Source organism: Lepisma saccharinum, chromosome 1, assembly GCF_977018435.1.
Source record: "Lepisma saccharinum chromosome 1, izLepSacc3.1, whole genome shotgun sequence".
In the NCBI taxonomy this organism is placed as follows: Eukaryota; Metazoa; Arthropoda; class Insecta; order Zygentoma; family Lepismatidae; genus Lepisma; species Lepisma saccharinum.
The window spans coordinates 163,351,949-163,378,750 of NC_139229.1; the positions used below are offsets into that span (position 1 = coordinate 163,351,949).

The 26,802-nt window shown below is 38.5% G+C and overlaps 2 protein-coding genes and 1 long non-coding RNA gene across 7 annotated transcripts in view; 1 reads left to right on the plus strand and 2 right to left on the minus strand.

The window, feature by feature from the left end:
* The window catches only part of LOC146003493 (uncharacterized), a 319,461-nt gene that overhangs the window by 228,919 nt on the left and 63,740 nt on the right, over positions 1–26,802 (plus strand). The gene's annotated exons all lie outside the window — the stretch shown is intronic.
* Positions 1–26,802, minus strand: part of GluClalpha (glycine receptor alpha 1) — a 214,783-nt gene that overhangs the window by 56,683 nt on the left and 131,298 nt on the right. For 4 of the 5 annotated variants that reach the window (XM_083141753.1, XM_083141769.1, XM_083141761.1 and 1 more), the window contains exons 3-4: positions 15,419–15,479; positions 1,282–1,413 (exon numbers count right to left, since the gene is read on the minus strand). In XM_083141753.1, the coding sequence (XP_082997879.1) occupies positions 1,282–1,391 (110 nt within the window). In that variant the 5' untranslated portion in view covers positions 1,392–1,413; positions 15,419–15,479. Of the gene's footprint in view, positions 1–1,281; positions 1,414–7,515; positions 7,618–15,418; positions 15,480–26,802 lie in introns of those variants that run through there. The other variant, XM_083141757.1, reaches the window with a different exon arrangement.
* The window catches only part of LOC145986842 (uncharacterized), a 42,954-nt gene continuing 40,941 nt past the window's right edge, over positions 24,790–26,802 (minus strand). Inside the window, exon 2 of the mRNA XM_083121318.1 lies at positions 24,790–24,849. Within this exon, the coding sequence (XP_082977444.1) occupies positions 24,790–24,849 (60 nt within the window). The remainder of the gene's footprint in view (positions 24,850–26,802) is intronic.

The window sequence follows — 26,802 nt, forward strand, 5'->3', positions numbered from 1 at the left end:
TGTCGCAGGTTTTTTCTTCAACTTTTTCCCCAGTCACTCGAGACAATGTAAATGTTAATTAAGTCAGCTTTTTGCATTCGATGATTACCTGGTATAAAATCGGGAAAGAGAATTTCTACCGCCACAGTATTGATTGAGTAGAAAGGGACATAAGACCAATTGTAGTAGTAGTTACGCTCAGAAATAACTTTAAAAAAACAATGCTATAACAGCACGAACTATGATTGATTAAAGAGATGATTAAGATAAAATAAAACTGCGACGTATAACTGTGGTATAAGTCTCCAACAGCAGTTTACTAAGCCGACCTCCGTGGCTGAGTGGTTAGCACAGCGCTATGAGATCAGGGATCCCGTCTTGGGATCAAATCTCGGCCTAGGCATGGTTGTCCCTTCATCAATTTCATCATATCATCACTCATCCTAGTCTTCGCGATTAGCCAAAAGTGGCAGAAATGCGAAGTAAAATAAACCAAAACAATCAATCGACCGTTTAATAAGAGCTTTTGTAACCATAACCTTTGGTTGCATTCGTAATGTGGACTCCCTATTTTATCAGAGTTAAAAACCTGAACCTGTATCTAGCATTTGCAATAAACATTACCATAAAACTGAATACTTGTTCGTATGTGTGGGTGGCAACATTGGTATTTAGTTGTAACCCGTTTCCAGTTGCCTCCCCTTTGACAAAACCTCACCAGATGGGGAAAGTTAGGACACCCGCCTTGGAGTTCCCAATCACAGATCATATTTCCCAATGCACAAAGGGCTCAAGAAGCCGCGCGTCTTTCCCAGTGCCATCAAACCTGGTATGACACTCCTCCCCCACCTCTCTCTCTCTCTCTCTCTCTCTCTCTCTCTCTCTCTCTGTCTGCGGAATATTCATGGGTCTTTGCATTCCATCAGCTGAATATGTAAATTGTAAATCAACTTTCGACTTTTTAAAAATAATTGTTCATTATAAATATTTAAGGAAGAAAAAATCAGATTTCCACATTTTCCTGAAACTTGTCAGGAGATCAGTAGATCGTGCTGAAAATCAGGAAATCTCCTGTGAAATCAGTAGACCTGGCAACACTGCCGCTAAGTAGGCCTAGTCTTCAAAGTGTGTTGCGCCACAGAGTTTAGTGGTAGTTGTAAATACGTTTATGTTAATGCAATTTGTTTCCGTACAATAGTAATAGCAATAATACTATTACTAAAATAGTTAATTGCCTGGCAAAAATGTATCCATGTTCCAATACATAACAGGCAGAACCAACAAAATTGTCAGTTAACTTACCATGTGAATTGAGCAAAGCAGAGGAAAAGAAGAAAGAGGAGTAACTTGCAGATGACGCCATGTCTTCTAGCGGGTGGCGGGGGCCTTCCGCTGGGACTTCCTCGGCGCATCCTGCCTGACTTCTTGTCTCACCTGGAAATAAAACGTAAAATAGATTGCCATATTCCTAATATTTGTAATAACTAGGGAGCGGATGAGCACAAAAAATATGGAAATATGCACTATAAAATAAAAGAGGCTGCACAACAAACAGTGAATATGAACTCTTTATTTCAATTTTGTATGTCGGTTGCAGACTCATTGATCTGAATTTTTGTATTTTATTGCATTTTTCTTACTTTCCTAGTTTCTTTGCTAGCTACTTTGACTATTCGCGACGACGATGATGAATAGAATGGTGATTACATTGAATTGATGAAGAAACACTCACAAAGGAATATTTGTGCCTACGCCCGTCTTGAACCCAGAACCATAAGTGGTGAAACGTGAATCGACCACTCAACATGCTCGGCTGATTATCGATTTCAATTACCATTACAATTAATTAAGGATTTACTAAAATTCCTATAGTAAATGGGGTTGAAATGATCCTATCTTGTTTCGACTTCACTCTTCAGAGGTTGCTAACGGACAAAACCATGGGCGTAACTTGGAATTATTTTTGCGGAGGTACGAATTATTTACGTATTTGTCGATTGAGAGATTCTAAATTAATAATTAAGGTTGTCGACGAAATGTGAATGTAATGAATTCACTGGGACGTAAAATGTTAGGTCTACTTTCTGTAGTGTTGAATTGCCTTCTTCTTAGTCACTGTTGATGTGAAATATGGCATTTCATCCATGTTTACCCTGTAGAAGTTGTTGGAATTCTGGCTCGATTGATTGACTGCAGCAACTTCAGAAAATATTAAGGGAGAGGGAATAGTTTTTAGAGAGCGGTCATGTTTAATGCGTCCCTGCAAACCATGCAAAAGATGCATATTTTTGGGCCCTGCTTGACCATCAGGACCGCTACTGTGGTTTCCACTAGTGACCCAGACGTTTCGTCCTTAGGCATTATGTTACGTTATCTCTACTTATTTTAAAAGTTCTTCCTTTCACACACAGTAAAAAAAGGGTAGACTCCTACAAAAATTTGATGCTCGCAAAAGAGAAGGGGTAGATTGCGTGTGGTGGTGGTTAAGTATGAGTTTCCTAGATCTAACGTCCTTTGTGATTCTGAAATCCAGTAAATAACAATTTTCACTTCAATATAAATAAGAAATTATTTTCTGCAGTGAACTGTAGAGGGAGACAAAGTAGAGAAAGAAAATGCAAGTAAGTAAAACATATCCAAGAAAACTTTTTTAGGTAAGATTATGCAAAATAAGCATTTTATGCACTATAATGTGCGTCATTAGGCTCATAACAACATGAAACGAATAAAAAACATTACAGCCTATGTTTTACTACAAAGGAATAAAAAAGGCCTCCCCGATGGCGCAGTGCTAGCGTCGTCGCCTTGTAATCAAGGGGTCTCGGGTTCGATACCCGGTGGAGGCACATAGTGGTTCGGGTCGCACTTTAAAAACTGTAGGTCCAGTCTCGATTAGCCTTACTGTGCATAAAGTGGACCTAAAACACAAAAGTCAATCAATCAAAAAGGAATAAAAAAGACAAATAGGTAAAGATCCGCTTCTTAGTAATAACACTATAAGTTCAAGAAAAGGTATTGCTGGAACCGTAAGAGCTAATATTTTGGTATGATAGTGTAGGTTGATGTTTGGTGTAAATACTTAATTTGCCAGATTCTGGTAAGTCCTAAAATTCATTTAATCATGGTGGTGTATGTTAACCGACCCCTTCTCTCTTTTAGACTCGCATGCGATGTTTCCGCAAATAAGTGGAGTAGTAACATTTTCAACATTTAATTATCATTATTTTTCGTACTTTAGTTTTATGTGTACGTGCTCTATATGAAAATGCACTTTTGCACAGAACTTTATACCACTTTATTCGTATTCAGATGCAAATGCAAAAAGTTTCCGACAGTACGGCAATAGAAATGAGAACATTCTTTCTCATAGGCGGTTAACCTCTGTTATTGTGAGTACTTTTTTTTCTGTTAATGAACAACCATTCTTTTTACATCGGACATAAACCAAAATTTTCTCCCCGAAATAAATATACTAAGTTCATATCATATGAAAATTTTCTTTTTTTCCTGTTTCCAGTATTTCCATGTCATAGACCATCACTAAATTTTCATTTTCTTTTTTTCCTGTTTCCAGTATTTCCATGTCATAGACCATCACTAAACACACCTTTTGTTGCCTTCAAACATCAACAGTGTTGCCACTGTACCTCATATTTTTTTTTAAAACACCCATTTCGACCGGTACGCCTTTACGAGGCATTTCAGGATTGGCTATATGCGAAAACGATCGGTTTTCTTCTCTGAACTATAAATGGCGAAATAGTCCACCTACCCAAGGTGGAAATTGACGTCCAAATTTCCGTACGAATGTTTGACATGCAATTTTCCATGCTTCGTGGAAAAATAAATTTACACTTTCACTTACATTTGGCAACACTGCATGAACAACACTGCACCCCGTTTGTTGTTTCTATGTTTAAAAATATCTACTTGGACAGGGCTAACATTTGGTGTAACATTTGGTGTTATGTATGTACAGGTTTCGGTTACAAAGTAACGCCACTCTTAATTCCCAGTTGCGCCGTTCGTGGGACACCCTGTACTTGAAATGTATTTAGCTTCTTAAAAAGCATAATCAAGATATCCAATTTGTATTATTGGTTGTATCAACAATTTTTATGTGTTTATGGAGTTCAAGAGAATTTGTGGTTTCATCAGTTTCATGTAATCATCACTCGCCCTCGTAGAGTTCACTGCCAGACGTGAATTTTGATGGCGTGCGAAGCTACTTATATCCAGTTCCTAACCATGGTTATTTTGAAAGTAATCGATCTATATTATTTGAGGAATCGTCGAAGAATTGAAGCGCAAGTATTGAATAGATGTAGCATAAATATATACCTATAATATCTAAAGTGCTATATTTTAAAAATATGATGCAAGAGAGATATTAATTCACTTACATTACAAGATTACAATATATTACAAGATATTACAATAGCTGCATTCTTAAATTATGTTTCAGTCAATTTTGATTTAGACTCAAAGCAGCAAACACAAGCAAGTCCTAGACTTGCATATTATTTGAGCTGCAGACAATCGCACGAATGAATAGTGAGTGAGTGCTATTACCAGCAAATAACTCGGTTTTCGCCGCCAAGTCGCTACCTTCGAACCATCTGGTCTCTAGCGTTGGGAGTTGGGTTAGTGGGAGAATCGAGCGAGCGTTTCTGTCGATGCATGAATCTGACGTCACTATCAGGGACTACTAAATTATCAAGTTGTGTTGCGGACACGATACACCAAGCTTCCGTCGCAGGCGACATGCAAAGGACACGGTAATTCATGGAGAAGAAAACTGCAGTTAACTATTTACTATAGGTCTGCAGAAAAACTACGGTGGGTACCGTAAATTGAGTAGTATGAAATTAAAGCATTAGCACAGGACGATAGCGTCATTATTAGAGATCATTTATGCTGACACTGCATGAAAATCACTAAAAAAATAATATAAATTTCGGGTTGAACTGGTTGTCAAATTGTACTACTACCATTACATGCATTTTTTTCATTTGTTATTTTTACGTCGCATTTCTTTCACATTTGGCTAATTGCAACGATGTGCATGACTGATAAATAGATGAAATTAATGAAGGGGCAGTCGCAAAGAACAGCCATGCCAAGGCTGGGACTTCAACCCGGAAACTTGGGTGGAGAGATCGAAAGTCCACCATTTAACGCCCATGACCACTGACCCCGCAACGATTACCTTGTGTAAAAATGATTATTATGTATAAATGTGTCTACATATATGTAAGTATATATAAATATACATGAATGTATATTATTGGCTAAAAGTAATAGGTTGGCCAAGTGTGTTGAGTGCTCGACTGACCATTCACCATCGAAGGTTCTGGATTCGAATTCCGGCCTGGACACAGGTGTTCATTTAGTTTTGTGCTTTCATCTAATGGCCATTTGCCTCATTATCGTCCCAAAGGGTATAAAGGATACATAAAATAAATCAATATATAGCTCTAAATATAACAGTAGAAGCAGTTTTTTCTTGAAGTAGGTTTTTTTTAACCATTTATGTGGTTCTTATGATAATATCATGTCAAAGAAAGAACTCAAAGTCTGCAGAAGGTAAGATCATAAAGGTAGTGACGATAATACTAATTAATAACTAATGTAGAACTCAATGAAATAAAATTACGGGTTCTGTAAATAGAACCTCCCTTCCGCGGATAACAGTGTCCGTTATCGCATTGTAATCAAAAGGTCTCGGTTTCGATGCACGAAGTAGTTACAACTCGATATGCACACATAGCTTTAGTTTTAATTTGAATCTGTCATTTTTATATTGATATTGAAAAACCTCTGGTCATTTTGATGAAGGGCATAGGCGTGCACACGAAGGGGTGGGGGCCAAGGTGGGCAGTTGCCATCTCTAATATTTTTACTTAGAAATGTAATGCAGACAATGTTATCGCCGTTATTAAGCAATGTTATACTTTTAACGAAAAATGAAAGTCGATGAAAGTACCAAGCAACTATGAGGGAACATTATTTCTTATGAAATTGGACTATTCCACTTTGTTCTCTAGCTAGTTGTGTTCTCTCTATGTGTCAGCAGAATAAATTGCTCATATTTACTTTAAAATCATACATTTATTCATAATTTGTAGGCCGACCTTGGTGACGGAGTGGTTAGAATTGCGCGCTACGATTCTAGGGGTCCCGGGTTCGAATCCCGGACTGACCATGGGTGTTCTTTGAGAGTTTTCCTTCATCAATTTCATCATATTATCACGCATCCTCATCTTCACGATTAGTAAGAAGTAGCCGAAAAGCAAAGTAAAATAAACCAAATCAATCAATCATAATTCATACAGAAAAATAGACTTCCTGAGGATTGCCTTGGGTAGTTGAGTAATTCTGATACTACCTGAACTGCAACAAATTTTTGTAAAGTGCTGAAATTGAAAATATTTTCTCTTTATCCTTTACAAGTTATTCGTGTAAAAGAGAAAAGGCGCCAACTTAAAATAAATGTTGGGGGGCAAGTTTGGCATAAACATGCAAGTATAAGTATATCAAATTTTTCCCTCACGTGAATTTTGGGGAGGGTGCAGAAAGTGCCTTGCCCCCCTGAAGTCGGCGCCTATGTAAAAGAGAGTTCTCTAATAAGATGGTGACGAAAAAACTAAATTGCGGGTGTAAATATATATGTGCCTTTAATTTGCAAGCCATTGTGTGTAGTGACATTTTGACTGAACTTTCATCAAGGCTTTGCCCCCACCCCCCTTAATGCGAGGGTCTGCGCACGCCTATGGCGAAGGGGTTGGGGGTGGGGTGATGCCGTACTTCTGAATTTACTTGTCTCTATCAGAACGAGGAAAATATCTGGGTTAAATTTCGTTTCGGCTTTCGCATGACATTGCAGATAGTGTCCGTTGAGTAGGGATGGTTTCAAGACAATACTCTTCTTATCTTGTATGTGAGGAGGTCTTGTCTCGTTCTCGGTCTCGTCTCGTTTTGTAAACACCCGTATCGTTCTTATCTCGAAAATATATAGCCTAAACAACATATACAAGTGCAGAAAATTTCACTGTGTATAGAGGAATTTAAGGAAAACAGCTTTTCTTAATAAGATTTTTTCCGTTTGAGCCTCGTTACGGTGATAATTATACGAACTCTAGAAAAACTAGATTTTATCCTAAATATATGCAACCACCCTCCACAGGTTCACATTTGCCACCAACGGATTAATTTTCCAACTACTGTAAACAAAATATATGACCTATCTATAATAATGAGGTAGATATCAGCTTGTTACGTCTGAACTAGTCGCAAAGTAAAACAATTGTACTTTTCAGATGTCATACCTTACGTAGTCTACCAAGTCTGATCTCGGTTTTAGCGGTGTGTCTGTTTTTCCTCGTCTCTATTTTGTAAATGGTCGTCTCGTCCTGAGACTTGCCTTGAGTCTGTCCCATCCCTATCGTTGAGGCTCTGTAGGTACGTATTATTTTTTTTTATGGAAGGAAAAGTTAACGAATTTTTGAGAAGTAAACGAATCGTGTGTGTACTTACTTTAAGAAGCCAGAAACTTGTGATTTCTTACGTCGATCAATTGAATATTTCCGCTCGGTCAATTGACTTCGCCGAAATTGGACTTCTCCACAGGAAATCCGAGAGCCGACTGCCGCAGAACAGACAGAAATCATGTTCTGCGAGCGTGCTCAGTAAAATAATAATGAGCAAGTTTGCCTTGATTTTGTCACATAGTCGAGCGGATGACGATGATTTTTTTTCTTTTTGGTCAAAGCGTTTTTATGCGTATGAAACACTGTACCACAGCGTATCGTAGAAACAAATCAAGTCGCTAATCCTGCTTCAGTTCCTGTGCATATTATTGTTCGATATCAACTTCCTCTCTTAATTTTGCGTGAGAGATAGTTTAGTATGGGCACTAGTCAGGCAACATTCCGTTCCATAGTGCTGTCACTACCGCCTGTCCTTGGGAATCGCGTACTGAGCCAAAATCTTGGTTCGAATCTCGAGTATGATATACGTGGGTACACCAGTTCGTCTATCTCTCTCTCTCTCTGTCTCTCTCTCTCTCTCTCTCTCTCTCTCTGTGTGGGGCACGCACACACACACTTTTCGGAGTTATTCGTACATTATGAATGTGTCTTGTAAAAAATCTACGTAAGTCAGGAGCGGTTTTAGGACACTAGGCAGAATCTTAGATTTTATTATATTTTATGCTGTAATGCCATTTATATTTTTATTAATTATTGACACTTTTCTGCCACTTTTGATAATTGCGACGATGAGGATGAATGGTTAGGAGATGAAATTGATAAAGGACACACTCATGTAAATATCCTTCTGAAACTTGAACTCAGATCCCTGCAGTAAAATAACCAATCAAAAATCGAACTCAGAATTTTGGGTCGTGAGTCGACCACTAAGTGCACTCGGCCATCGAGACAACTGTACGGTATTGGATTACATGCCAATGCTTACTATTTGTTGTTATGAAACGATATTTGCAGCTCCACAGATTTATAAACATGTTAATCTACATGCTTATTATATAGCTACTAGACAACGAAGATGAGCCTCTTATCAGCTTCGCCGAACCGTTGATTGCGAGCTACCGCTAGCCCGTGGAGATATTTTCAATGGCTCGTGAAAGCTTGGCTACATGCTGGCAGCGATCTTGAGGGACACTTTTGCAACGTCGTCCACATGTTGATTGCAATCCCACCATGCGCATCTAAGCCGATACATTGCTTAAATAATTGCAGTTGCTGTAGAAATACGTATGTGATTTTCTTCTGCAAATTAAGGTATTATTTTGAATTGCTGGTTATTTTACACAACTTTTCTACCTCTGAAATTAAATCGTGATGATCAGGATGAGTGATGAATTGATAAAGTAGATGTAAGAACAGACGTAATGCCTTCCCCAGGATTCGAAACTAGACCCTCTGGCTCCGTAGCGCTCTAACCTAGGCAACGGTAGTTGACGGCAAGCTAATGTATCACCAGAATTGTATATTCATACACAGTGCATATTTCATATTTAGACCGTAAGCTGTTACCATTGTCTCACAGCATAAGGATAACGAAGGCGCTTTCTATGACAATAATTCCTGGTTTGATTTTCTGAAATCATTATTCGAGAGAAAAAATAAATCCTCCCTTTTGCTTAGAGGCATTAGGGGATGTAGAGAGAGTCTCGGACTCGTTTTCTATTGTAAATGCATGTCTTGATCTGGAATTGTCTCCATTCATTCGGGTCTCCAAATGTATAAACAAAATTGACGGCGTGTCACCGTACATTTCCTCCCCCCATATGACGCTTCGAACACTTCATTAAAAAGGAATTTTATCCCTATCATATGCAAACCCGCAACGCAAGCTCACAATTGCCAGTAACGGGTTGAATTTGTACTCACTACACAAAAATCAGGTAGTTATCCATTTGGTATGCATGAATGAGTCGCACAGTAAAATGAATTTGCGTAGGTAGAAATTTTCCAAATATTGGACTAAAATCTCGAAGGAGATCTAGAGTCGTGATCCTCGATTTTACAGAGGTTCATGTATCATTCTCGAAATGTATAAACAAAATGATTAAATATGACTGCCCCCACTATTCTTTTACTGGCGTCGTCACTGCTCTGCCATTCCTATTTTTAATCCCGACCCGAAATTGCCTTTCTCTCTGTGGTTGCCATTTCAGAAACTACATAATCTTGTTAACGTTACCAAGCATATTTACACACTGCTTTAATTTTTTTCTTCAACTTTTCGCCGCAAACTTTTAAGCGAAAAAATTCACTCTCAACTTTGAGGAAGCTTCCAAAGGTTCCCCCCAAAGCATCTAAATATAGGCCCGCACGTGGTTGTCATGCGCCACTCCTCGGCAATTCTTCCTCCCAACGGGAACAGATAATCTACATGCAAACTACCCGATACCGAGAGCCCATTCTTCCCGTAAACTTACAGGGACATCTAACCTCTCTCCCTGAAAGCCGGTCTCTCTCGACATCCATTCCAAGTTTTGATCAAGGAGATCAGGAGGTCAGACGTTTCGGGCGTTTTCATCTCGCAGGAGCCTTCCTCACTCGACCCACTCCACCGCTTTGGAGGATCGATCTAGCCGAGCGATGTCGTCACAGCCGCCGTGGCCAATCAGACGACCAGGGAGCCTCTCGGTAGGAGCTTGCTACGTCCGAGGGAAGCATTCACTCGATGCACTGTTGGCAACTCTACTCGAAAGTACCTGACTCTGACAGATTTTAATGACATTTCGAGGAAGTTCGGAAACCAGTTTTGTGGTCATACTGGCCACACTGATTAACAAAAAATTGAGAATTTACATACCAGTAATTTCTATACTTATTTTCATATGGCTTCCGCTAACGAGTGCCTGAATTATGATGAAATCTTAATTGCTAATTTAACGTGAGTGGTTTGAGCATTTACTGACTCGAGGAAGCAAATGTGTTACCGATTCTGAGTTCTGACATATTCACTTATATTTTCTAACTTATTTAAATCGAGCTAAACGCTTGAAAAATATATTTAATGTGATGTTGGTACTCATGATTTTAAAATTTAAAGAAAAAGAAAAAAACTAGATATAAAATGATTTCGGATATCATTTCTCTCTTGCTTCTCGGATGGCGTAGTGGTAACGAAGTAGTCTTGTAATCAAGGGGTCCCGGGTTTCACACCCGATGGAAGCACGTAGTGGTTACAATACCACTTTAAACTGTGGGTCCAGTCCCAATTAGCATATCTGTGCATAAAGTGGACTTCAAACAGCAATTCAATTAAATAATTTCTCTAATTTGTTCATAACTTTGAGGAGATGGGGAAATTACACCCTCATATCCAGATGTAGTTAGATTCGCACGTGAGTTGCATTCAGTATTTGGCGAAAACTTGATTTACATATGACATTTAATATATATATATATATATATATATATATATATATATATATATATATACATATATACAGGGGCCTCTCTGGTGGCCTAGTGGCGTCGCCTCTTAAACAAGGGGTTCCGGGTTTGATTCCCGGTGGAGGATCCATAGTGGTTCGGATCCCACTTTAAACTGTAGGTCCACTCCAGGTCAGTATATCTGTGCATGAAGTGGACTTCGAACAAAAGCTCAATTTTTTATACTTCACCGCAACTGAGAAACGTTTAGTTCCATACTGAAGAGCATCTGCACTTTGATTATTATCGATCTATTAAACATTTGTACATTAATATTATCGGATGCAATAAATGACAAATACATCAAAATATTTCCCATGGTTAGTGTTACTCTGGTCTATTATTCCAGCTCAGCACTAAAACTATGTTCGTTTTAAAGAATGAAATCACACTGTCTGTGTACCGTGTGAAAATTTAGTGAGTTATCAATGGAGGGGTTGGTAACTCTGATTTGGAGCTGTTATTGGAGCAGAAATTAAAACATCTCCAAAAACGGCTCAAAGAAGTCTTCAGGCCCTCCACAGTGGTTCTTCGGTGTTCCTTTACGATGTCGAAAGGACTGCGAATAGCTTTCTCTTCACTTTCCAAGAAATATCGTTGATGGAAGAGCAGTTGGCGTAAAGAATTTACAGCACTTTGTAATATTGATGATTATGATCCCTAACCGTGGGGGTAGACTATAGCTCCAAGGGGAGTTAAATAATTCACTCATCTCAATACTAGTGGCAGGAATTTCGTCTGGAAAGTTTCAGGCGTTTTACTAACCAGCCCTGTACTGTCATTTTCCCTCACCCTATCCTCTTTTTAAAAACGAAAACTGAACTCAAGGGTACGCTGTCCATGGGAACGCCACTGCTAAGGAGGAACTATTATGCTCAATAACAGGGCAACTGTTAACCAAAACAACTTCCACGTTGTAAATTTTAACCAGCTAGCAAATGAGCAACCGAAGCTATGACCATATCTCATAGAAACGTCTTCGCTTCCTTTCCTCATACTGTCAAGTAAGTATTTTTGCTCTTCCTGAGTTCTTTAAATTACTTCCATCCAAGAATCTAATCTAAGAATGGGTTCCATTTGTGCTCTTCTTTCACAATCCTTCTCATGAACTTTCTTATTGCCGGATTTGTTCTTCTAATTTATTTTTATCATCTTTTTCACAGCTCAAATTTTCCAACTTTTCTTCCTTCTGAGGCTCAAAAAGACTGTTCATGTGCTGGGCATTACCTAACTTTGGGTTTACGTATCAAGGTATGATAGTGCACACAAACGTTTTAAACCTTATACCAAGCCGTAAAAAACAAGTTATTAATTAGACTTGCGCTATTTTTCTTTGTACCCTTTTAGGTTCCACTGACTGCATATGTTGAAGGTTCAGGTTTCCACTCTTTCTTCCCCCTCTTTTCAAGAACTCAGTTGCGGTTACTTTCGCCAGAAAATGAAAAACGGAAGGGAACACGTACAGGTTTCTGGAAAAGTCCTAGAAATCAACCTGTAACTTAAAAAGTCATGAAAATATTAGAGATTAATATAGAGAATAATGCAAAATCCTGGAAAAGTTAGAGGATATTAAATATTGCTGTGCCATTTGCGGTGAATATGCATTTTTCATATATTTAAATACACTAATTTGCTAGAACGGATGTAAAAATTTTACAATGTAGCTTTTCCCCCCAACTGGAACGAGTACTTCAAACACATATCGTAAACCGAGTTGAAGTCAGTAAAAAACAATACAAAATGCTCTGGACACTCATTTAAACATACCTGGAAAACTTTTTAAAAATTGTTTTGTCAGGTTGAGGGGGAACCCTGATTGAAATTACAAAATTTTTCAACCACAAGTTATTTTCAAATACATCCTGCTGTTTCCTTCAAGCAGCGAATTAAATGAGAACCATATTGTAGAACCTCACAGGGCAGTGTTACCTTTACTGATCCTGGTGCGAGAGAATCTTGGTTTTAAATCCTAGGAGTTATCTCTAATGTGTAAACTCTGGAAAATAAAACATCTCTTTTCCGTGCACACACTACGTCAGGAGATAGACAACACACATCTTACGAGATAGACTTGCCCACTATTGAGTTTCAAACACAAGTCTTCTTGCGCTACAAGAGAAAAGTTTCTCCTCATATACATCCTGCGTCGGGTGCTTCGAAATACTATAGAACATACAAACATAGTTACGTTGATAACGACGATGTATCAGAAGATTCATTCTGGCGTAGATATGAACATGAAATCTCTGGCTTTGCAATCAGAGATATTGTACACTTAAATATTTTTTTATCGTATTAGAAAATAACACCATACATCTATTGCTTTCTCGTAATTACGAACACCCTTACGACTATTTTATCGGAGCCACATAGTTGTTCGGTCCAGTCTTGATTAGCCTATCTGTGCATAAAGTAGACTTCAAACAAAATGCTTGAGAGACCTTTCACTCGATACATTTTTAACTTTGTACCTCGCGAAGTTTCCGAGCTATTAATAAAACTTGGACAGTCAGGTTGTTACGTGCCACTTTGAGTAATGCTTCAGACTATTTACTCCGCCGTAGAAAACTTACTTGCTGGATCAAATAGAAATTGAGCTGATTTTGCTGATGCAAAATGCGTTCCTTTTTTTGTCGAGAAGCGATGCTTCTACTGCTTACGAAAATACGAGGGTTGTTTAGTAGGTAAGGTAGAAATATCTGTCATTCAGGTAGCAGGTCTTGTTACCTTATTTATTGAACAGCCCTCGTAGTTACCATCATTTTTAATAATCCCACAACTTCCCTGACTAAAGAAGAATGAATACTGACTCGGGCTTCTTGCCTAGGTGTAAAGACAACTCTATCTAAGGGAAGGGTAGTTCTGGAGAGAAGCAGTTTGTAAGGGCGCTTAGAGATTCAAGATCCAACCACTGCACCATCAGAAAGGGGAACTAATTCCTGTGGGAAGTTGGTCCAGAGGACGCTAAACGAAGACTCATTCAAAGGATTCGTCTAGGAACAATAAATCTTCGTCTTCTCAAGATAGGGAGTTCCAGAAGGAAACGTGAATATCTTGTTGAGCGCCTGCAGAATGCATTCGGAGTAATTGATGACGGCCGAGGGAGTCGCCTTTGTGGTGGCTCGTTTGATTGATTGCGACGGTGCGTACGGGCTTTCGACAAAGCCAGAAGTTGTTTCCATTAGAGAAGGAGAGAGACAGAGCGAGACCCGTCGCTCAGGCACCAGGTTCTAGCGTTTGGGAAATGATACATCCTTTCTTGCAAGGGTCCTGACACGTCCCGAGTGGAGATCTCCGAGTGGGAGAAGAAGGGACTGGACGTCACCTTCAGTTTACGTCAAATCCCGAGTGCCGAAAGGGGTCAGACTCTGCTTTTAGGACGGCGGTGACCTCTGCATCAAGCGAGGACACTGCAGATCCCCACCGTCCTTTTCGGTTGATTCGAAGACGAAGTGGGGTGGGACGGACTATGGAGGATGCGAAATATGAAGAACCATGTTCTTATTTCGTGCCAAGAATTCGTAATTTGTTTGTTTCGTATCTATCTTGAAAATAATGTTACAATAACCAAATAAAAGCCAGACTATTGTATCTCTCTTTCCTAATAACCGTGTACTGGATGACATTTTTTCAACATGGCGCCCGTAGCTCGAGGTGGCTTTACAGAAAAGTTCATTTAAACCAGATATATTTAGGAAGCTGTCTCCTATATATTGCAGTACTAAGCTTAATTTGCCATGTTTTCAATATGTTTGTACAAGATTTATGAATACTTTTAGTATGATGAATGACATACTTCCAAGAAGGTGTATCTAATTGAATCTGTTTTGGAAAATTTGCCCTTATTTTGTGAATTTGCTTGTAATATTTGTGTGGAATTTTTATTGTAAAGAGAAGCAAAGCAGACTTATCTTACTTTTTGAAGTTCCTATTCAGCCTCAGTTTCATTCTGATTATCTGATATGGATGGCGGAGACTTGAAATTTTAGGAATGGAACTTTCCCAGGAAAGTTAAAACAAGAGATTCCAATTTGGATTCAGTATTTCGAGTATTAGTTTCTCACTAACAGGCGCCATTCGATGTCCTCTTTCACAAGACGGGAAGTAGGCATACGTGGTGGACAATGACCAACATTCTGCAAACCATTTTTGGATCCAATCAATTGCTTTTCGGAGGACCATCACCTAGTATGTATTTTTTTTTTCATTTTACAGCTAGTGTGACGAGAAAAGAAAAACTGAGCTCCAGTCACAAATGAAAGAAGCATTCATCGTATCAGAGAGTTCTAATTCACAAAGAGAATGAATCATAACGATACAAGTAAGTTCTAAGATATAAGATTGTTGCCAACGTTACAGCTATTGTATAATGCCAAGCGGAAGAAGCAAAGTGAACGGTGAAACTACATTAAATCCCTGCTGTTCATGTACGGGCGAATAAAGACTTAGAAATGTACAGGTGCACTTACCAGAACATAGAGAGGATATCTTGATGTCTTCTAGAAATGTATTGCACCGATTTGTCGAGATCTGGAAGAGAGAGAAAGTACGTGAATAATTACCTTACAACAATCACGTTACAATCATGTTACAAATGAAGTATTTTTTTTAAAATTACCTACTCATTCACACAGAAATACTGTCGTTGAAAAAAGAAAACATTGTACAAGAGAGTATGAATATGTTGCAAGTGGAACCCTTTTTTTTAAAGTTGATTATTAAGCTAGATACGTTTGAAGAGAGCATGTTTGTATACTTTCGTGATTTGGAGGAGGTGGGGGGGGGGCACCATGAAGGCCACAGAAGTACATATTGCAAAGTAATTTCTTGCAGGCAAACGAGCTTCTTACATCTACTCCGTCAGAATAATCCTTTGTAGGAGGTTTTGTTCTTTGTCCTATCCCTTTGTGTTTGTCCATTCATCCATCCTTTTCATCTAATCAGCATTTCATCCTCATCGTCACTATTAGCCGAAAGTAGAAGAAAAGCGACGTTAAACACATACAAGCACACTGGAGATTTATTAACACTTTTTAAAAAAAAAAATTAAAGAGATTGATGGATACATGAAAAGGGTGAAACTCATATTGCTATTAGTAGCTATTGTGATACACACAATTATCACACATCCACTCAGATGCAAAAAAAAGTGGCTAAATATTCCGTATGAGTGTCTTTCTAATAATAAAAAGGACAAGACGAATAGCATTGTATAGCATTATTAGTGCACAGCAATTTGATGGATAATTGCAAATAAGGAAGTGGAATGACACAGATTTCCCCCAATACTTACAATAAAGTGTTCTTCATCCCTGACTGGGGTGATTTATCTCTGACAATGTGATCCGCATGTTTAGCATGATTGTTTGTTCTGTTTTGCTTATAAATAAACAAATAAAAAATTAGAACGTATCGTTTTGACTGCTATTTTCATTCAAACACACGATTACACTTAATAATGCTTTCTCACAAATACCTTTTCGTCCTTCTACGCCGTGGGCCAAAAGTCACTACCGGATAGCGCAAGAACGTATTATTCGCAGGCGAAATTGACGTAAAAAGTTTATCCTCCTCGCATAGATTGTATGGTAATAATTCGTCTCTTTTTTCGATAGAGTTCAGTCAATTAGAATACTATTGTTAGGAATCAGCTTTTTCCGATAGAGGTTCGTCAGAGTGCTGCAGTGAAAAGTCACGTTGTGTGGTATTACAGGGAGTCTGATCTTATTTCACTCTTTAATGTATCTTGTTCAGTTCAATACTGTTTCCTGAATTGATTATCTTGCTTTCTTTTCATAGTAATAATATTATAACAATATTCGATCGTGTCTTTTGGCCCACCCCGTGGGTTTTAGTGCTTTGTATTCACTCAGCAACAGCAACCATTATAATTCCCCACCAGCGCTTTACAATCTGATCTTTATCAAGAATTGGCGTTACTGATGTTGTGAATTAAGTGGTAGAGCATTGCCACCGACCCAGGTTTGTGTCTTGGTTTGTTCTCTTCAAATATTTGCACCTTATAAATTCCTCTCCGTCATTGCTTATGGTTTTGGTTGTTAGAGTGAGCACGTAGTGAAATTTTCTAAGAGGAACATATTTAGTAGACCTATCTCGGCCACCTATGCACAATTATTTAATCGTTATTGAAGCACTTTATACGATAATTAAGATTCAATGCCACAGATGCATTTTACATTCGAGGAAAATGCTCTCTCGGACATTGCTTTAATCCGCAACTCGCCCGGACGAAGAGAGGGAGCGGGGATAAACCGACGGAGAGAATTACACACGTAAAATAAACTATTGGTTTTGTACTCTAATGAATTATATCGTTAAAAAATCCGAAACCGGAGTTGTGTGAGTTCCTCGTTTTTCATTTGTTCTGATATATAATCTCCCAGATTCCTATTTCAGAAAAAAAAACGATACGTTTTCGGCAGATCGATTCGTGTTTTCGCAACAGCTCGTGATGAGTGCGTCTGCCATTACTAGTGATATATGGAGTGAGTTAGGTGCATTTATCTTACCTAAATCAAAACAAATGAGCGAGTTCTTTTTCCATGTGCACGCCATTTAACAAGCGTTTTCAGCTAGAAAGATTATCAGCTTGTTAAACGTGGCACACGAACTTATATGTAGTTCTCTTCTCTGATAGACTTGCGGTTTCAGACGTGAGTTAGAACAGGAAGCTTATAAACTATTAATCGCAAAGTTATTGTGCGTTTTTTGTATTTTTGTTGTAGCAATCCTTTTTCATTTCATGATTCATCTTCGTCGCCGCGATTTGACAAAACTGGCAGAGAGGTGACATGAAATAAGAAAAAAATATAAATACTTATTCAATTTGATATTTTTCAATATTTTCTTCTTCCCTATGATTCCCACTCAATCACCTGTCAAGTGAGTTCAGAACAAACCTTCTAAATTTAGTAGTTCCGAAGTAAAATAGATTTCCTGAAAAATATGCAACAAAATTTTCAAATTTACAATTATACGTTATGTTATGAATAATGTTTTATAGTGGAAGTAATTAGTTAATGGAAATATCATTTATCAATTCGAGGAGCACGGTTCTAAATCAGATTCATATAACGTTATACAGTATTTCAATCGGTAACTTATATGGAAATGTGTACCCACCTACCATCCTTTATAAGATGTATGAGGTGGTATTAAAGTGTACCCTCAGTACATTAAATTAAACTTTATCTTTTTTCATCACATTGCGCCCATTTTTAAACCATTTTTTCCGAAACTTTAAAAAATGTTTTCTAAGAACAAGGGTCAACTAAATTAACCAATATTTCAATGCAGTATGATATGATGCTTTGTGGTAGTTTGAAGTCTTTTGGTAGATAATGTACTTCTTTCATTTTTCCAAAGCGTTGAAAATTGATCAAAATTGCAAATGATGCAATTTAGTAAAAGGAGATATTTCAACTATCAGATGGCTACGATTAAAGTTGCCTTACTCAGAGACCTCTGGAGCGTGTTCGAAGTAATGGATTTTGGTGAAACTTGGGTGTAGAGAATATGGAGACCATGGGGAAGCAAATGCCGACGAAAACAAATACTTCCAATATTTGACGTGTCAATCTCGCACTATGGGGTGACTTCCAAACGGTACAACCAAGGCTATCGATGCGCAACTCATGTACGTGAGATATTTAGTCTTGTAAATATTCTACACCACTTTTCGGTAAGAGTGACATCTTGCGAGAAAGTAAATTCATTATTCGCCGAAGCCTGCTACTTTCAACAATAATTCCCAACGCTGTTTTTAATCACATGTCTGTCCAACAAAACATAATACCCGTACGTTTCATGAAGGCATATAAAGGTGGAGGACCCACATATTCACAATCGCGGCCATTTGTGAAGATTATGTGAAGAGGCGATTCATACAGGGACAGTGCCTCAAAATTTTCCACCTCGGGAATCGAACCCGGACTTCCTTCGTGGCGGCCAGACATCCTACCGAGTAGACCTAAGCTGCTTGATAACAAATCATGGCAATGATGCTTAATTCAGCAGCTCTTGAACATATGAAGATTTATATGTGTAGAGGAAGCATGCTATTTTTCGAGCATGTTTAGGAACTCGAAAGGTTCTGGTTATGTATGAATGCTTCATTAGTTGGCCCCTCGGAGTAGACATTTTAATCTTCAAGTTCTTTTGCAGCGTTAGATTTGCATTTCGTCACGACATTGACATTCCATCCCTTCATTTTTTTTATGTGGGGATATGTTAACAACTTGGTGTACCCTGAGAAGATTCGTGGCCTTCGTCATGTACAAGAAAGAATAATCACAGCCACAGCAACCGTAACTCCCGACATGCTAGCGTGCGCGTGGAAAGAGATAGAGTAGTGTTTGGGTGCGAAAAGTAAGCGCACACTTAAATTTACTAAAGTCCAAAAAAAAACAACTTCAATGTATGTATGCTCTTATGTTGCCTGTAAATGCAAGCTAACTTTGTTGTTTCTCATGTCTCAAATTTCATGTGAAACTCCGGAGTTCTTTTGTAGACACCCGGTACATATAAAATTAGTTATAATTGTTAGGCCAGTTTATGCCAAGTGGTTATTTATCGTAACATTCTAAACACATTTCGAATATCTCGTTTCTATCATTCTGTGGGCCTTTTCAAAGCTACTTTTTCTTCTGAATAGAAGCCCGGGGCTGAATTTGTCACCCCTCCTCTCCCTAAATCCAGGCCTGCTCTCGAGACATTTTTGAGGCTAGTGTCGAGAGAAAAGAAATAGCAACACGTGCCTCAATTCTGAGGTAAATTTTATGCTTCTCCAGGTCATTAAAACCAACAAAGGTGGTCCTGGCAATGGCGCAAATCGTGACTGTTCACGTTAAAGCGAAATGAAATAACTTCCCTCTGGGACCTTTTAAGAGAGCAGAGCATAAAGCTCGCCTCCGCTGAATAGCTCATATCAATCATAAGGTTCACTGGCTCCTATAAGTACAGCCTTTGATGTTAAAGAAACAATTACCTTTGTCAGACCACCGCAGCAAATCAGGTCTTACCTTTCCTGAAAAGATGAAATGAGATTGTGGTTGTACGGTTACTGGAAAATAGGGTGAAAACTTTTTTCGAGCCAGAAAATGCTTGAGGTGTCAAAATATGACCGTATTTACTGTGAAAATTCTTTATCGGCGACGAGATATTCACTCTGTTCAATTGCTTCAATTAAAAAAAAATGCATTTGCAAATTACTCTTCTAACGAAATATGCTCCTTTTCGTGTTAAAATCATCGCCACGTTTGCTGTAGATACTGATTCGTCAGTGGATATAATATTGCTTAGTCAATAATACTCAAAACCAATTCTCACCACTTCTGAAGGGACGTACTTTGGGTACTAATCAGTTTTGTACAACTTCTGGAAGACAAGCCTGTTCCTCTTCAGCTGCAGTTAATTTCGCTCAACTGAAATCACAGTTGCCACATATAAAAAAGAGAACTGGAAACTGCTATTTGACAGTATGCTATTAGGAACTGAAGTTAGCAGTTTCAATTTGAATCCGATCCACCGTGAAATGGAACCCGGGACCCTTTAGTTACAAGGTGACAGCTTTACCACTACACCATTGGGGAGACCCATATTACTGTCTGAATTGTAGTTATTCACGGGAGAGGGGAACATTATCCCTTCGTACACAGAAAGGTCAAGTTATAAGTAACACGAGTCTCCAATTATAGTATTACTAATAGTCCGAGTCTCATAAATCATTTGAATTTTTTTGAATTTCAAATTTAAGTATCTTTAACGACACGTATATTTAGGACAAAAAGTCAATATTTTTTTTACACTTGTTCATTTATAAAATAATATGTTGGTTACTTGATATAATTAACGTTGTACAACAGGTTTACCGCGGTAGAGATAAAAGAAAATGGACAAGGAAGTGTGTGAATTGTACATGCTCTTCGTTAAATGCACCGTCACAACATTATCCTGTATTAGTGGAGGAAAACATGGGAAACCTCAGACAAGCTGTCGGTCCAGGATTCAATATTTTTAAAAGAAATGATAATCTTTCTTCTCTCACTCTGTCCCTTTCTTTCTTCAAACTTATGCTGATATTGAAATTGCAACGTTAACTATTAAAAAAAATACCAAATACAACTAAACTTCGTGGCGCAAGAATACGCTTGAAGACCAAAGTCACAAGTGGATTTTCATTGTGTGACGTATTGTCAGCACATTGAATTGCATCGCCTCTCTTTTCTGGTTTTCTTCTCAGGATGTTTAGGAAATATGCATCTGTTAGTTCAGGATACAAGGAGATAACGTTACTGGTAAGCGAGGCGCTATATTTCTTACACGAAAGCACATATATTCATCTAAAGAGAGGAAATGTTAATTATTGCAATCAACCAACCACATCTTTCTACTTAGAACAATCATAAAGTAAACCATAAAATTACACTTCCTTTCACGGAAATAAAGTAGTGTGATGAAACGTTTCAATGTCACGCTAGACCTGCTGATAAGACATTTTGCATATTGATGAACTGTTCGCTTTGCCGCGACACACGAAAAGATGAGAAGTAGGTAGGACACGCAGACTCGACGTCTTAATTTGACTTAGAGACGTCGGGTCGGTGTTTGAGTATTATCTTTTGAAGTGGCGGGGAAACGGAACTCAGGAAAAATTAAACGCAACGCAACTTTTAGTTCCACAGGACACGCATGCAAGGTCAAGTAGTTAGAGCACATAGCACTGCAGAAAGTCGGGCATTGCAGAGTTGCATGTTGGCCTCCAGAATCTGAAAATTCTGAAGCAGAGTTCCATTGTTATTTTGCCTTCGGCTCAGATTTTCTTTATCGTGCTAGTTGTATCTGTTGTTACTTCTCTCGGGCAGCCACAATTGTAATTTCCAAATACCTATCTTTTTCTTTCCTAAGGGCATGAGATACAGTTTCGCAGAAGCTGCACGCTTATTTAATTATTTTTCGAAATGCGCTTGATTATTGAAAATAAAAACATCGTGTGGCAGATGCAAACAGATCCTTATGCCGATTGAGCTAGATGTTGTTTAGACACCCGTGTCTTTCTTATGGAGAATGAAAACGTTCCCCCTCTAACTATTCACTGAAACATTTTAGCATTTTTGGTTTGACGTTATCTTCTTTGGTCTGCCTCCTTTCCGTTTATGTGTTTTGTGGAGTTCCATTAACTAACATGTTTCTAGGGTAAATAAGGAAGTTATGTTTCCATAATTCTAGCTTCCGCCCGATGCCAGGGCGCATAGATCTGTCTGCCTGTCGATCGACTCCTCTCGCCCCGTGAAGAAAACTGAACTTCTTGCCCCTAGGTGTATCCCACAACAATATTGATTGATTTTGCTTGTTTTGTTTCGTTTTGCTGCCACTTTCGGCCAATCTCGACGAGGATGAGTGATGATAAGATGCAATTGATGAAGGGATTTCGCAAAGAAAGACCAATTCTCAGGCCGGGATTCGAACCCGGGACCCCTGACATCGTAGCGCTCTGTGCCATGGAGGTCGCAAACAATATTGCGTTCGCACTTGCATAGCCTGGTTAAATGATGCGGGCAAAACGAAAGAGCTTTTTGACGCGCTGATTTCCCATAAGCTTTCTCCAAAATATCTAACCTTTTGGATATCTGCCTAAGTTGACGTGGACTTACCTGTGTCAGTTTAGCTCTAATGTACATATACGCTGCTTCCCCCTGAGGAGAACCACGTGGACGTTTCTTGGGAAATTCATTACGAGTGATACTCCATTTACGCAAACCTTTAATTTTCTACCCGCTTTAGTTTCTGATCTATCTCCTCTCACCATGACCCAGAAGTAATAAAAAAATGTCCTCTAAACATAATTGGAAATGAAAATGTATTTTGTGACAGCTCTTGGCGTCTACGTGAAAATTTAGTGTAATCGACCGTACCATATTATTAACTGATCAACATTTCAAAGCGGGTTGCAAATTGTGCACACCTGGTTATGAGAGCATTTCATTTGGTCATTACGCAAATGAAATGTTGCGAGATAATAGGTGCATTTAGAGGTTTAATAAGTTCCCAAAGGTCTGTCGTATTTTTCACATGAAGTAGGGAAGAGGAACGACAGCGTTTTGGGTGGGATGGATGTTGGATGATTCAAGGTATGTGTGTGTGTATAATGAGATTATTTATGAAGCACATGCATATTGTTGTTTTTATAGGGAACTTTAATGACCACAACAAAATGATGACTGAGGTACATTGTAAAAATATTTAATTTACCACCAAAAATGCGATCAGAACTTAACGTTCAGTATTCGCTTCAAATGGTGCGACATTGCTCTTAATTATACTTTGACAGGCATCCATGTTTGATTTTGACTGAACGTCATTATTCTTACAAAACACGTTAATTGTTGTTATGGTGTCCCGACAAAACGTACCAGTTGGGTTTTCGCGACGAAACGTACCACTCAGATAAACAGCTGCCTGTGAAGGATCCACTAAGAACTTCAAAATATTTACTCCGCGACAAAACGTACCACTTCAAGGAAAACGCTTGAATGTGCCCTTGACATGCCAGACATTACAACACGGTGCGCTATCCAGCAGCCAGCTAGGTTATTCGTTTTACCTCATTAGTCATTACGACTTCGATCTCTTAGGTTAAGTTAGATTAGGTTCGGTTAGGTTAGGAGGTGCATATACGCATGTGTGCCGCTCTGGCCTTCTTAAAAACGGAGGAAGTTTTATGATGGATGGCTGGAAATACACTCTCAAGCCCCAGAATCAGCGAAGCTAACTCTTTTCTTTGATTACTTTGTGAAGAGTTGGTTGCAAAACGCTGAAATTCCAATAACAGTGTGGAACTGTCCAAAGCCTGAATAAAGTGTGATGGAAATTAGCAAAACTAGAGAAAATCGTAAAATCGTAATTTCGGTAAATGCTTTTTGATGCCGTCCCATCAAGTGGTACGTTTTGTCGCATCGCAAATATTTTAAGACTCATTAGAAGACCCTTCGCAGGTAGCCGCCCAGGTTGTAGGTATGTTTTGTCGCTGGTACGTTTTGTCGCGTATTCGTTGTTATACGACCGATTCTTTTTTTTTAAAAAAAAATCCGTGTGGATGCCAATGGGAGACTTCTAATGATAGGGCAGGTGGTGTGTGTTTTGAGAAAAAACGTAATTTATTGTAGAAAAAATCCTTTGTCAGGAAATGAACATCAAGAATATTCTATTGGTATATGTCTATTTCGAAGTCTTGTCACTACTGTTATATCCGTGTTTCAGCACCGACAAGATATGCTTTCATGAAAGTAGTTTCCGACAAGGGGAGAGGACCAGATCCGTATTTTGGTTATTTAACGTCCCTTACTTACCTCTACGTTAATCTCGCAGATATGGTCGAGTGATGATTAAATTAAATATATGAAAGAGCAAACCAATGTAACACTTATGGCTTGGTCAGGATCTGAACCCACAATCGTTGGAGACGAGACAGCATACCGAACATTCAATATACTCGGTAAGAGATCTAATTAAATGTTTCTTGTGTAAAAAGTGCAAATAAGTTTAGTGAAGTGAAACACATTCATGTGTGAATGATATGTGTTGATGATATGCATGCATGTCTGTGTATTTCGACGAATTAGGCGTTAATTCAATCATCATTGTAGAATATGATTTTTACGTACTTGACGTGTGTTCATTCTAGCCGATGCCCCACAGACAAAAATAAGTCTGAAAACAATTAACTCTTTCGGCGTCTTTTGGCAGAATATTCTGGATTTCGAACAGAACGTCCGCCAGTAAAAGATCCATTTGTCTACTTGTCAGAAGAGATGTTCGCCTGTCAAGTGGCACTAAGCGTTCGTGGCTTCACTGTCGGGTCTGGAAGACCACCCTCAAGACGCTGGGGAAAAAGTAGACAGGATATTAATACGGATGCACAATACACACCATCAGATAATGCCAATTAGCTTGTCAGTTATTTAAAAGTACTTTTCCCTGATATAGTGTGCATATAGTGCATTGTGTATTTTAGTGTGCATGTTTTTGAAAGACTAGTAAAACCAGTACTCTACATATTTTGGGAATTTAGAATAGGGATATATCGACTGACTGGCATGGTAACTTTTTCAAAAAGCTTTTTTATTCCCTCATTATCATGTTCAGAAAATTGCTCTCATACAGTTCACATTTCAGAGCTTCATACTCCACACTAAACTGAAGATCCAGTTCGGATGAGCTTCTACGTCCAGCGCAGGCACGTAGCCAAGGGGAGGGCTAAGGGGACTAAGCCCCACCCGAAATCCTACAAATCTCTAATTTAAATGTTATTGTTAATAACAGAAATAAAATTATAACCACAGTAAAAACTGCATTTCATCGAATAAAGTTTAAGTGTATAATAGAGGAACCAGGTTATACGTATTTTTATATTCTACCATTTAATCCAAAGAATAAATGGATCCCACAGATTCCAAAACTTATAGTTTTCTTTGTGAGAGGTTAAAAAATATAAACTTTATGGGTAAATTTACCACTAACTGTTAAAGCCTTTTTTTGAACTAAAAGTTAATAACAAAATACAATAACTCTGATTTTCAGTACACTAACTGTACAAAATATGAGAAAAATAATGGACAAGAATTGTGTTAGATATTCACTGCTACTGTGGATCGAGTAGCAAAGTATTTCCATTTATGTAATAATAACAATAAATTTGGATTGAAATTGGTATATTTTTAATAACTTAAAATAGTTATTATTGTAAAATAATAATTGTTATTGTCATTATTATTTGTACTAATCAAGTTTTATCTATGGCCTGACTCCCTCTACACATATATCTGGAGACGGCCATTTGATAAGGGATGAGGCCCCCCGAAATAAAATTCTGGCTATGGGCCTGGTCCAGCTTAGAAATTAGAAAGCGAGGAATATAACTAGAAAGTCTTTGCAGTGAGGCGTGTTTTCCACAGATATTTTGTTTACGCTTCACCACTGTGTTTAGAGTAGGGACGGTCTTAGACGAGACTTGCCAGTATCTCGGTCTCGCCTGGAGTTGAAAATGCATATCTCGTTTTCGTTTCATCTCGAAGGGTTGGTTTTCCTTCGAGTATCGATCTACACAGTATAAGCAACTGATATAACATCGTACCTTACAAACATTCATTGTGTACAGAGGTCATTAAGGCAGAGGGCCTCCCCGGTGGCGTAGTGGTAGCATCGTCTCCTTGTAATCAAGGGGCCCCGGGTTCGATAGCCGATGCAGGCACATTGTACAGTGGTTCGGATCTCACTTTAAACTGTAGGTCCATTTCTGATTAGCCTTACTGTGCATAAAGTGAACTTAAAACACCAACTCAATCAATCAAACATTAAGGTAGCATTTTTATGAATAAAGCTTCCCTGTTAGACGCCTAGTTTCGACGATACGACCCCACGAAAGACTGTATTTTATCATATAAGTTTATATTGATGGGGAAATTGGGCGAATCTTAGAAACCATAAAAATACTTTGTGTATGCATCCACGCAGCACATGATTACAAATTACATCGTCCCTAGTTTAGAAGTTGTACTGAGACTTAATTGTCCGAGAGTCTCTTCTCATCGGAGCGTTTTGTAAATTAGAATCTAAAGTACATGAAACTAAGAGTCTTACCAGTCGGAAGAGCATCTGACTGCCACGTGGATGATCAGAGTTCGGCTCCCGGAGCAAGTGATCTTCGGAGAAACAATTTCCGAGTGTCGTGCCGTGCCGATCACATCACCTCCACCATGGTTGTGATCGAGAACGTTCGTAACCCAAGTTTCGCTTAAATCTAATTTACTTTTATGCGTTGCTTATTATTATGACA